Below are 13,568 nucleotides of genomic sequence, written 5' to 3'. Positions count from 1 at the left end.
GTGCGAACCAGGGGTTAGTGGTATGAGTTCCTTAAAAATGCTTAGCTTCAATCAGCCCTACAGCCAGTTCTTGTTCCTGAATATTCTTACGAGTGGGAATGAGAACAGAAAACCATGCAATCTGTACTGACTGGCCTTCATAGTGGCCACACATACTTTGATTTTATTAACTGATTGATGTGCAATCAAATCTGCAAACAATCAAATAGCCATAACTTCCCTTCTGATTGATTTTGACTTGATTTATACTGGATTCGTTCAAACTGAATCAGTCAGTCATGGTGGAAAATTATCGATCATTTTGCATCAATTGGCAGCACTGAATCATGTTCATTAATACAGTCATACTTCGATTGGTCAGAATATAATATTATATGATACAAACAGAGATGCAATCGATATTTTCGATTACAAGTTACAGTCGTATTTTAACTATTGACTGAAATCCACTTAACAAATGTGGCATATCGTTTGAATGGGATGTCAACTATAAACTGATTGTTCCTTTTGGAAGAGATTGATTGGAAAGGATATCGATCATTTATTGAAGTGTGTATGGCCACCATTCATCTCCTTCAGGATTGCAGGGTCCAAGCGATTCAATATATAGTCAGAGATGTCAACCTTGGGGAATCATTTACAGAATGACAGGAAAGTAGCATGTGTTGCAGAAAAAAATGGGAGTGGCTAAATTGTTTAAGGAGAGTGTCCTAAAAAGGAGATTTATAAATGCACACAATAAAAAGTTAGATATTAAGCAGATATATGGAAGGAAGTTGTGCAGTGCTGTTAGAAAATAAGAACAGATACCAAGAATCATTTTTAGGGTGCAGAAATAATAACATATGCTAAGAACTACACTCAGCATAAAGAAAAACAGAAGCGGTACTGTCAGGGGTGGACTGACTATTTGGAAACTCGGGCACTGCCCGAGGGCCCGGGGTCAGTAGGGGCCCCATGAGATGCCCTGGTACCTTTTTCATAGGCTTTTTTGAGTTTGGGCAAGGACTCAGGGGCCCCATGATCCCCTATTGCCCAGGGGCCCCATGAGTTGTTAGTCCGCCCCTGGGTACTGTGCATCATCGATACAAACAGTATCAGAACAGATAGTGAGAATTACATTCAGCATACATTAGGACATACGTAGATGACACAGTGCTGGCTCACATTTATGCACAAAGTAATAAAACACACTGGGGGGATCTGTTTATGATAAAGGGTTATGGTGTGAGGTTATGTGATATTTGATTTGTTATGTCATATTGGAAGTGCTTCACCAGTGTTTGATTTTGATTTATTACACAGTGGAGTGATTGCACATTTGGGTGGTAGCTGTTTTCCTGATTCAATTTACTTAGAGTGTTACTAAACCACAACAGTAAAATCAGTCTGTATATGCAGTAAAGCATGCTTGCTATACTCACAGTGGAACCTAAGGGGTTAATACTCTGCATTGTGTAAAAAGGCAGTTTGATCTTGACTTCTCTGATCCTCCCCTTCTTTCAATACCCCCCTCTTATCTCCTGATAAGACAAACTGATCCCATAGCCCTTCTGCATATGCTCACTTTAGTGTGTATTGCTAGAGAGGTTTTTTTTCTTGGGAGAGTGCATGTGATCAGCACAGGGCCAATCAGCAGTGTCCAGGCAGAGGTCAGAGGTTCTGCATCCTCCTAGAGCAGAAAGAAAACTTCTCCTACAAGCTTTAACCAGTGCTCTGCTGAACACTGATAGAAGTCACAAGACTGCTCTAACTGCTGATGAGAAAAGGTATTTAGCAGTTTATGTTTACTAAAATAATTTCATTTCCATGCAGTGTGTACTGTGGGAGACCAGATAGAGTGAATGCAGGGTCCTGGGTTTTAGTAACACTTTAATTTGACTTATTTATTTATTTTTAGTTGTGAGTACTAATAGTTTTTTTTTTATTTTTTTTTTATTTAATTAAACAGACTTACTGTATATTTAGTGAGTATGACAAAATATGTAGCTATGGAATGTCTGTATGTAAAGGTTGTCAGTCCCTGGTTAGTCCCTGCATTTTAGGGTGAGATAACATATTACAAAGCTTTATTGTACGATATATAATTCACTAACCAGTTCACATTTCTCTTTTTTAGTTTCACCACATTGCAGAAAGGAAGGACTGGGACGCTTTCCATCCAACTCTAGTGGCTGAGGGCCTGTTTGCTTTTGGCAATGTGCTGAGCTACCTACGTTTGTTCTTCATGTACACAACTAGTTCAATCCTGGGCCCACTGCAGGTAAAATGACTGCTGTCCTAGTCACTTGAAGGTCATTGTTTCTGTACTGAAAAAAAAACAATAATAATACAAACACATGGTGGCAGTAATGGGTCATGCATTTTCCGATTGCATGCTGACTGCTTTTGCTTGTTTTCTACTTGAGTTTCTAATTCTGGGCAAAATTCAAATAAAAACACATGCACTACATATATCTGCAATGCATGAAAATTCCCTATATTTTATAACTTTAAAGACCATATAACTGCAGAAATATACCTGTTTATCTGCCAGAAATGCATTCAGCTTTATAATTATTCTTGTGGACAACACTTGCCTTTTTATGGACTGAAATCACAAGAAATAGTGTCATCCCTTCCCAGTCATCTTTTGGTAAACTACTGAATCCCTCCTCCTCCCCCAACTACACGACAGAGGGGAAAATTGCTCTGTAGTCCATGATAAACACTGAAAGGGCTAATTAGACTCCTGCAGATAACTGTGCTTGTGACTGATGGAGCTTTGGCTTCAGCAGACCAGGAAAAAAATAAGGGTCCTTTCAGGTCCATTTTTTAATTGGGACAAGTCTGCATTTATATTCCGTTAAAAAAGGGAACAGACGAAAAACAGATGTAAACGGACACATGGTTCATTTTTCCATCTGTTTTTGCATTGGTAGTGGATGTGAAAAACTGATGTAAAAACAGATGTAAAGACTAAAGTAAAAACTGCATAACTGATGAAAAGCTGATCCATTTTTTCTTTGAAATAACAGAACGTCTGTGTGAAAGGGGCCTAAGTGTAGTGGTGTATTATTTTCCACCTAGAAAAAATAAGCATTTAACCCTAGCAGTGCTCTGATCGAATCACCAGCTTCAGTCACTTTCCGTCTTGTGGGGTATCCTCAATAGGATTCCTGGATTTATTCAATTAAAGAGTAAAAGATAAGGGCACCACAAATAATGGCAAGTGCAATAAGATTGTGTTAATGTTTGTAAAAAAAAAATCAGAAGACAAAGCCAACGTGTTTTGGGGGTTCCGAACCACCCCTTCATCAAAGCTAAAAAACGGAATAACATAAAATGGTATAAATAGGAGGATCTACAGACTGCAAACAAATAACACATTATAAAATTAAGATTTTATGTAAAACCCCAATAAGGAACTACCTATCAAATTATGATATGTGAGCTGACCTGGGGGCATAAAGCAATGTTATCTTTTTCTGTGAACTTCTAATCTCCTCATTCCCAATGTATGGAGATGAACAAATATACATGTTTGTAGCCCAGTTTAGGAGACAACCTACAATATATAAGTAGATACAGGGGAGGAGTGAGCATGGACATCCAGTGAAAGTGAAGGGAAAAAACTGAAAAAAAGAAAACAAATGAATCCACCTCATATAGACTGTAAAGCCACAATAGATTAGGGCTAATTCACAATGCACTGGTGTGAACCAGGCATACAGGAGATAAAGTATTTTGCTGCCCAACACAGTCCCTCCACACCTGGTGTTAATAGATCCTAAAGAATTGTTTTTGGGGTTTAGCCATTTTATGCCACGGCATTAAGCCACCCATAGCTGCAATTGTTTCCAGTTTTCCGTGACTACAGTAATAAAGAATAAGTTCACCTTTAAAAAAATAAACATATGAACATTTTTTTGCAGGTTATTTTTTTATGAGAAGCCTGTAAAGCATTGAACCCACGTTCAGTAGATGGCAGTTGCATTTAGGGGCTCATGCAGACTGTCAGTGTAAGCTATCTGCTCATACCTCATACAGGCAGGCAGTTACACACTGGCAGGAAGCATCAATGAACTACCTAGACCGCTCAACAGCATCCTGGTAGTTCATTGAGAAGTACAAGCCAACAGCCGCAAAGGCTGTCCATACTTTTAGCTCATTCATTCACAGATTTTGGCCGTGTGCTGCATGGCTGTGCTCTTTTCAAATAGTGTCAGCAAGTACGGGAAGAAGATCCCAAACCTGCTGTCACTGGGATTACGGGGATTAGGGAGCGGCTGCAGGAGCAGGAACATGTTACATGCTCCCCCCTAGAAAAGGATGGAACATGTAACATGTTCCCAAAGGTGAACTTATCCTTTAAATTTAGCGTTAGAAAATTGAATACAACTTAGTATGGAAATGGAAATGTAAATGCTATTTGATTGGTATTCTCATCTAAAATGTTTCTGCGATTGTTCAAATTGCGCACAACCAGAAACAGCAACTGATCATCCTGACATAAGGGGCGGACTGACCATTTGGAAACTCGGGCACTGCCCGAGGGCCCAGGGTCAGTAGGGGGCCCCATGAGATACCCCTGGTACCTTTTTCATAGGCTTTTTTGAGTTTGGGCAAGGACACATGGGCCCCATGATTCCCTATTGTCTGGGGGCCCCATGAGTTGTCATTCTGCCCCTGCCTGACATTGTACAAATCAAGTAAATTGGTTGCAAAATAGATGTTCTTACATACTGTTCACAATAATGCCAACAGTCTGTCTTCATATACTGTAAGTATAAAATATGGCAGACCACATTCAGGTACCTCTAAGGTACAAAGGATGGCCATTCTTTCAATGTTGAATGTGGATGTGCTTCTCTTCCCAGCTGCATTCTCCTATAATATCACAGAATGCAATGCTGAGCAGTTCAAGCTCAGTTTGAATTCCACATAACGGGATGGTTCATCTGCAAGGCTTTGTGCTGTAGGTAAAATTTATAACAAATAGCTGCATGTAAGTATACCATGCAAGCATCTACCTATGCTCCTATGCTCTGTATCAGAGGTCTCCAAACTGCAGCCCGAGGGCTATATGTGGCCCTTTGCTAGCCTATATCCAGCCCTTGGGACACTATTCCTCCCAGTGATATGAGGCACCATTCCTTCTACAGACACCAACAATGGTGCACCTTTTTCTCCACTGATTAGGTACTATTCTTCCCACTAAATACCAATGATCGGGCACTACTTCTCCTCCTACTGACCACAAACCCCGAGGCCATGTTTATTCTCATTGATGCTGGTCTCAGGACATTTTCTACTCCCACCTGCCACAATCTGGCCCCCCTAACGTCTGAAGGACAGAAAACTGGCCCTCTGTTTGAAAAGTTTGGAGACCCCTGCTCTATAGTAATGGGCAAAAACCAGGTTGGCAGCCCCTCAGAATTATAGCAGATCAACTAAACTTGTCATTGAAGAAAATGTCCCTTTAGGATCAAATCATTAAAAATGCATTACAGTGTACCAAGTACCAGTGACCTACTCCTTGTTTTAGCAATGACATCAATGCAGGTAGTGTAGTACCTTCCAACAGTACACATTTAATGCTATACAGTGAACTTGAACTAACCTGATTATCCCAGCAGGCTTTTCCTATGTCACAGGACACACTTTTTTACATATAGTTCCAGGTCAGTTGCTGGTGAGGTATGAGCAAGCACCTTGACGGAGAAAACAATGGCTACTACCTGCTGGGGCCTGGTGCCCACTAATTAAGGGGCTGCAGACTGGGCACCAAGGCATTGGAATATAGGTCCACTTTAACAAGATTATTCAGCTGTACAGAAACGTGGACTAGTAACAGTCGTACATAATCTCAAAAATATGTTCTAGATATAAAATAACACTAGTTTCTGTGCAAACAGAGGACATTCTTATCAGTAACCATTATAAAGAGGTTACATGCAGGCATTTAAAACCACTTTAACCCCTCTTTGAGAAATTCCTTTTTTTGTGCATTGGTCTCAGTATAGTAGATTATTTTCCTTATTCACTGAGTATTTATGTCTGTCTCTCACAGTTAGACTATTCAGTGACAAACACTGTCCCTTACATGGCAAGCACTGACCAGTATACTGCAGCAGTTTATGTATTTAGAATTTTCTGCACCAAGGACTCAAAGTGCACTCGCTAGGATCTATTTATACATATGTGTAGGCATTATTGTTTACAGGTATATGAATCACTTTATGTTCCATCATTTACACAATTTAAGTAAAAGAGTTAAATAATGAATGAGGGTCATGACAACATAGATAACCTTTAAATATGGTATTGCTTGAAAAACTACATGATTATAAAATAGACTATCCGAAAAAAAGAGGAAATTGAAAGTAAATTGTGAGTAGATTTATTATAAGGTATATCAAAGACCTATAAGCAGAAAATATAAATGACATTGTATATTAAAGTAGAAATATAGCTAAACCTATTTTTTTCCATTTTGGATAGGGGGAGGGAGGGAGAAAATCTCTACAAAATAAGGGAATTCCTTGGGGATCCCCAGGTCACCAGAACTAGTATCCCCATTTGAAAATTTCTCCTCTATTACTTCTCTGGGGTCACACCAAAATTTGGGGTTTCCTTTACATTCACTTTTGATTTTAATGGTACACAGGGCAAATAGAGAGGGTGAATCTCCCTAACAGGGGCACAGATCGCAATAAACATGTAACAGGTGTTTTAATCCATCTCCACTGTGTCCAAAACGGAAAACTGGATTCTCGCCTTTCCATAATTTTCCTTTCCTGGTGCATAAACTGGGTTGTGGCTTCGCCCCCACAACCTGATAGGACTGTTTAACTATAAGCTTTCAGCTAAACCCCAGCACAGCATTCTCTGTAACTATCACTTCATGATGGGAATCTGTATGCCGCTATGAAGATGCACCAGGCAACATACATTGAGAAATAACTCATCAGTCTGGTGGGTGCAAGAAAAAAACCCATCAAATTTATTAACCGGAAGCAGCCTGGCACGTTTGGATAATGGATCTGACAAACTCTACTGTCCTGAGCTGAGCCAGATCCACACCGTAGTGCGAAATGAACACATTCCTAGATGACCATGTTGACGCTTTGCAGATTGTTTCTGGATAGACTCTGCAATTAGCTGCCCAGGAGGTTGCCAGTGCTCTTATGGATTGTGCCCTAAAGCCCTCCAAAGTTGGACACTGTAGTATTGAGTAGGCTTTCTTTATGATCTTGATCAACCAAGAGGATACGGTGCTCAAGGATGCTACTTGCCCCCTTCTGGCCCTGTGGGGGATTAATAAAAGGTTATCCGCTTTTCTGAATGGTACAGTGAATGTCAGGTATGCCTTTATGTTTAGTGAATGCAGTTTTCCTTGATCATTGAGAAAGGATGGCAAAAAGATCTCCTTATTGAAGTGGAAGGTGGTAGCTACCTTCAGAATAAACCGTTCTGACAGTTTTAGGATTATTCTGTCTGAATAGAATATGAGGTGAGACTCTTAACAAGATCTTGAAATTTCAGATACTCGCTTTGCTGCGGCTATGGCAATGAGTAAACACACCTTGATAATTCTTCCAGGACTACTGACAGATTCCAAGCAGAGAATAGCAGTTTTATGGGTGGCCCGATTTTTAGACATGCTTTCATGAATTGGATGACTAGGAGATTTGTGTCCCATTTAATTCCTGTAATGGGTAATAGGGCTGACAACTGGACTTTTAAGGTACTTGAATTCAGGCCCTTGTCGAGCTCCATTTGCAACAATTCCAGAACTTGGGCCGCTTCTGGGAACACCGGATTCTGGGACTGAGAGGAAGCTCTGTCATATTTTTTGATATGCTGTGTTTGTGGAGCTTTTCTGCCCTGGAGAAAGGTTGCCACCACCTGGTTAGAGCATGTGGACTCTTTGAACATTTTCCTTTCAGTTTCCAGGCCATCAGGTGCAGCCTCTTTGGAGCTGGGTGCTGAAACTGCTCCTGGGACAGAAGATACTACAAGAGCTGTCAGATTTTCCATGCTGAGTTGCTGCAGCGTCATGAACCATGGCCTCTTTGGCCAAAATGGAATTACTGCTATGACTGTGTTTGAGGACCTCATAATTAGGGGAATTGAAGGGAATATATAACTCGGGCTGAATCTCCAAGGGTGGCGAAGGCAGTCTATGCCCTCTGCCGAGGGACACAGAGTTCTTGACAGAAACCTTGAACATTTGGTGTTCACTGGAGTTGCTGCCAAAAAAAAAAAGATTTGCTTTTAGTTCTACTTTAGGCTTAGGTTCACACCATGCTGTACAGACTGCGTTTACATGGGCACGGCAGCCCATTCATTTGAATCGGCTGCCGTGCTTCGCAAAATGCAGGGACAAGGCCCCTGCACCTTTCCAGAAATCGCAGCCTGCACAGGAACCACACTACAATGCAGTTTCCAGTGCGGGTGTGATTCCCAATGCGGGCGGTGTGCCACATTTTGGATGCAGGTGGTTGCAGCTGTGGGACAAGGTGCAGGTCCTGCATTGGCTTCCACTTGCACAAATGTGAACCGAGACTTAATCTTTCTACCCGGCCAGGGTTGAAATACACTAGCTTGTAAGATCATAAAAGATTTTTAGCAAAAGTTTCTAAAGTTTGATTTTCAGTATTTATACTTGAATTTTGTTTTATTTTTTTGCGTATTAGAAGGTGAACTTGTTTGATATGTAGTTTTGTGTTAATAATAGGCATGGATGACTTCAGAACGTTCAGCATAGTTTATACTATAGACCAGGGGTCTCCAAACTTTCTAAACAAAGGGCCAGTTTACTGTCCCTCAGACTTTAGGGGTGCCGCACTGTGGCCAGTGGAAGTAGAAAATGCCCTGGTGTCTGTGGAAATAAGCAATGATCCATGACTGGTATTAGGGGAAGTAATAGTGCCCCATAGTTTGTATCACTGGGAGAAATAGTGCACAATCATTTGTGTCAATGAGAGAAAATGTGCCCCATCGTTGTCAATGGGAAGAATAGTACCCCATCATTGTTGGCAGTGGGGGGCATAGTGCACCATCAATAGCGTCAGTGGGAGGAATGGTACTCCATCATTAGTGTCAGTGGGAGGAATAGTGCTCCACCATTGGTGCCAGTGGGAGGAATAGTGCCCCATCATTTGTGTCAGTGGGAGGAATAATGCCCTATCATTGGTGTCAATGAGAGGAATAATGCCCCATCATTGGTATCACTGGGAGGAAAAGTGCCCCATTATTGGTGTCAGTGGCAGGAGCTATGCCTCACTGTTGCTGACAGTGGGGGGAATAATGCTCAAAGGGCCAGAAAAGAGCAAGCAAATGGCCACATCCAGCCCCCGGACCGTAGTTTGGAGACTACTGCTATAGACAATTCTATCTGTAATCCAAGAAAAAGGAGAGGAGAGCAATGAACTCATCTGTACTCACAGCCACCAGAGCAGGAATGTCTGTACAGCACATCATCTTTTGTCTTCCTGCTGTAACCTCAGCTCCATGTAATGATTGCTGGATTTATTCTCTGATACTACTTCAATTCATAATAATTTATCTGGCTGCAATTGGCAGGCAACATAAGCTATGAATGTTTTCCGTCTATTGACAGTAAATTGTTCTTTAGAGGAGTTCTATAGTCACACCATACACTTTCATTTTATGACATCAGCATTTTAATAACAATACAAACAATAGTTATATTTGACAATCCATTATAAATTGAAAACTTTTCTTTCATGAGAGTTCTGCCTGTCTGCTGGCCATTTCTTTCCACATCTTCCTGGATTCCCTGCATGCTTTGTAGTTTCTCCTCTGCTGTTTACTTTCAATTTATATGGACTACATATCCCATGGTACCTTGCTGCCTAAGCAGTGATTCCTATCCTGACTCCGCCTCCTGAAACTCCTCCTCTCATCACCTCTGTAGTTCATAAGGCAGGCTCTGTGGAGTGTGGGACACAGCAGTGCCTCCCCACAGGGCATAGTGAAAACGTGTCACAGAATTCAAGTAAATGTGTGCTGTGCATGTATGTTTACTGATAAAATTGCTCATATTGCTATCAATGTTCGTTCAGGTTATTCTTAGCTACATACTAGTACTAAAGTCTCTACTTCAGGGTTTCCTATTGCATAGTCAGGTCACGTGTACCACAACCACATGACCTATATCTACCTATCAAGTACAACCTGCACTAACAAAAGCTCATTTTTTTCTTTTGATGTTAGAGTGCAGCTAATTTCTCTAATGTAGGAGCCTCTGTGTGTTGTTTACCACACACATGCCTCAACTAATCTTTGTTTTATTAGTATCTCCTAATGCAGTTCTGGGAGATATTTTATTCACATACCCACAGATTTATGTTCCACGGGGAGTAAGTTCTTAATTTAGCCATTTTCCCACTATAAATTTGCAAGAGAAGTCCGGGGGTTGTATACTCAGGAAGACAATACTATTGGCCTTGTATTTTCATATAACATGCACAACTGCTCACCCAAGCCTTGACCCTGATCTACATTATGACATGTCCCTCCAATGGATATAAATTAATGTCTTTAATAATACAGGTTCCATGGTTAGTTTGATGAAGTCAGTAATCTAATTTTTAGTAAAGAGATAAGTTGGCAACCCTGGTACCACCAAGGGTATAATATGTCTTCAGAAATTACATGTATTGATTAGTAATAAGAGTTTGATTGGAGGAGGATTTTCTTTCTGTTTTGTTCCAATTATTTTTCTCTGGAAGAAATTCTGCTTCACATATGCTTATAAGCCTTTTCAGATGAACTTTAATTTCCTTGAGGATGAGGTAGACAGGCAGGCAATTGTACTAAAGCTTATCTTTGCTGTCTCTTGTTACATTTCTTATGATTAATCCTGGCACATTCTATTTAATATGTAGATATCCATGGGTCAAATGTTACAAGACTTTGGCAAGTTCTTGGGAATGTTCCTCCTTGTGCTGTTTTCCTTCACTATTGGTCTAACCCAGCTATATGATAAAGGATATACAACCAATGAATCAAAGGACTGTGTTGGAATCTTCTGTGAGCGACAGAGCAATGACACTTTCCACTCGTAAGTTCCTTTGCAGATTTTTACAAGGTTTTCTGCCATAGTTACAGTATATGAATTTCAGTGATATAAACTGCAACAAACAAAAAGAGCTATTTACAACTAGTTTTCTGAACTAGACCAACACAAATGGACTCGAAAATACATAAATACATATCACTAATAGAAAACACATATGCACCTATTTACAATATACTTTATTGATGTCGTGAATAGCCTTAACCCACAAAACCATGGAATATGATGGCAGTCCTTATTTACCTCCTCTGGCTACTGGTGTTTGAATAAGTGATATCACCTAGTGAAACCAAAGTAGGGTTTGAAGAGTCCCTAATGGGTGGAACCTGGGTTCCAACAACAGATGGGCCATTGAAGCCTATGGGTGACATTGCTGCTCCAGGATTAAAGTGATATTAAAGGCAATTTTTAAATAATGTTATATGTATTTGCTTTGTGCAGTGGTTTTCCACAGAGCAGACCTGATCCTCCTCTTCTTGGGTCCCCTTCCAACGCTTCCGGATCCTCTTCCCTGCTGAGTGTCCCTAGAGCAAGCAGATTTTTATGGGGCCACCCAAGGTGGCTCACTCCCAAGCTGATGCTCCACAAGTCCATTCACACACTGAGCAGCTGCTCGGCCCTGCCCCCTCTCTCTCCTCATTGGCTCACTGGTTGCGATGGGGCTCAGATAAGTATTGTGGGGCTGCGGGGCTGCTGCACACAGAAGTTTTTTTACCTTCATACATAGAATGCATGAAGGTAAAAAACCTTGAGCCTTTACAACCACTTTAACAAGCTGTTGTCGGAGTGCTCTCTCCTCCCCCTTACAGCTGCCTCTGGCTGCTACAGAGAAGATCATGTAACCAGAACAGAGCAATCTGATAATAGGTAAGTATATATACACTTACTTTCACAGTTTAGTTAGCATAGTTGTGGGGGGAGGCAGTGTGAAGGATAGTTAGAGTTAAGCTAGAATTCCACCTTAATAATAATAAATCACGATCCTCACTACCAGTTAAAGACTAGAAACAGAAATTCTTCTCTTACGATCTGAAAATCAAATTAATAATATGTATGTGTAAAACCTGTGAAAGAAACAAATGCAAAGCAAGAGTCCCATAAAAAGATAAGTGGGTTGATTTACTGAAGGAGTTCACATTATTGGTTATTCTGGGTGAACAGTTAAAATTTATTGAGTGGAGCTTCTCAACTCCCTTTAATACTACCCAAGTCAGTCCCAGTGCAAGAACAAGACAATGTGCCTTCTGTCCTATGGCTTCAGTTCAATTGAGCCAAAAGAAGAGAACATGTTTCATATGTGTGCAGTGTGTGAAAAAAAAATGTGTGTCAACAATACTTTGCAGCGCATCATGCGTTTATAAACAAGTCTTAAAGCAGAACTAAACCTAACTTGTACTAGATGGGTAAAAGTTGACGCCATCCCCCCCACAGGCCAATCAAGTGGCCAAAAACTTGGAAGTTGTACAAGCTAGGACTTAGCCCTTGGGTGGTTCAGTGGATATGCAGCTGGCTAAAGGATAGATGCCAGAGTGTGGTTGTAGATGGGTTCACTCAGAACAGATATCAGTCACTAGTGGTGTACCACAAGGCTCTGTACTAGGTCCTGTTCTATTTAATCTATATGTAAGTGATATAACTAACATTTTTTTTGGGTAAGGTATGTATTTTTGCTGATGACACAAAGGTGTGTAATAGGGTTGATATCCCTGGAGGTGTCTGTAACATAAAACATGATTTGCATTGCTAGAAGATTGGTCAAAAAAGTCGAAATTGCAGTTCAATGTTTCTAAATGTAAAAAATGCACCTAAGGAAAAATAATCCCTTGAGAAAGTACAACATTCGGGGGTATAGTGTTGGTCAGCACTTCAGAGGAAAAAGGACTTGGGGGTACGTAATTCAGATGATTGCAACATGAGTAAACTGTGTGGCCACGCAGTGGGGAAAGCGAATAGAATTCTAGGATGCATCATTAGAGGGGTCACCAGCAGGAGGAAGGAGGTCCTGATTCCTCTATACAGATCTTTAGTTAGACCTCATTTAGAATACTGTGTCCAGGTCTGGAGATCTCACTTACACAAAGATATTGATAAGATAGAAAGGGTCCAGAGACGGGTAACAAAAATGGTGAATGGGCCGGGGGATAAAACATACCAAGAGCAACTTCAGGAACTTAGCATGTACAGTCTAGAGCAGCGGTTCTCAACCTGGGGGTCGCGACCCCTTTGGGGGTCGAACGACGCTTCCACAGGGGTCGCCTAAGACCATCAGAAAACACATATTTCCGATGGTCTTAGGAACCGAGACACCACTCCTCGCCGCCGCCACCGCCACCGCCGTCTCCAGGTGTGGGCGGGATGACATGCCGCCCCTGTCATCTGGACACACCTCGAGATCAATCCTCGCCTGTGATTGGCCGCCGGCACTGTAGCTCAGGAGAGGCACACAGGCGGCCAATCACCGGCAAGGAGGTGGAGCTTG

At 41.2% G+C, this 13,568-nt stretch overlaps 1 protein-coding gene across 2 annotated transcripts in view; it reads left to right on the top strand.

Annotated features, from left to right (window-relative positions):
• The window catches only part of TRPC1 (transient receptor potential cation channel subfamily C member 1), a 98,395-nt gene that overhangs the window by 57,410 nt on the left and 27,417 nt on the right, over positions 1-13,568 (top strand). For both annotated transcript variants that reach the window (XM_089672566.1, XM_089672567.1), the window contains 2 exons: positions 2,120-2,263; positions 10,899-11,074. In XM_089672566.1, coding sequence (XP_089528692.1) covers positions 2,120-2,263; positions 10,899-11,074 — 320 coding nt within the window. The remainder of the gene's footprint in view (positions 1-2,119; positions 2,264-10,898; positions 11,075-13,568) is intronic.

Source organism: Staurois parvus, unplaced genomic scaffold (genome assembly GCF_062004578.1).
Source record: "Staurois parvus isolate SC_StPar_1 unplaced genomic scaffold, SC_StPar_1.0 ptg000131l, whole genome shotgun sequence".
NCBI lineage: Eukaryota > Metazoa > Chordata > Amphibia > Anura > Ranidae > Staurois > Staurois parvus.
This window is presented reverse-complemented; position numbering and strand designations above follow the sequence as displayed.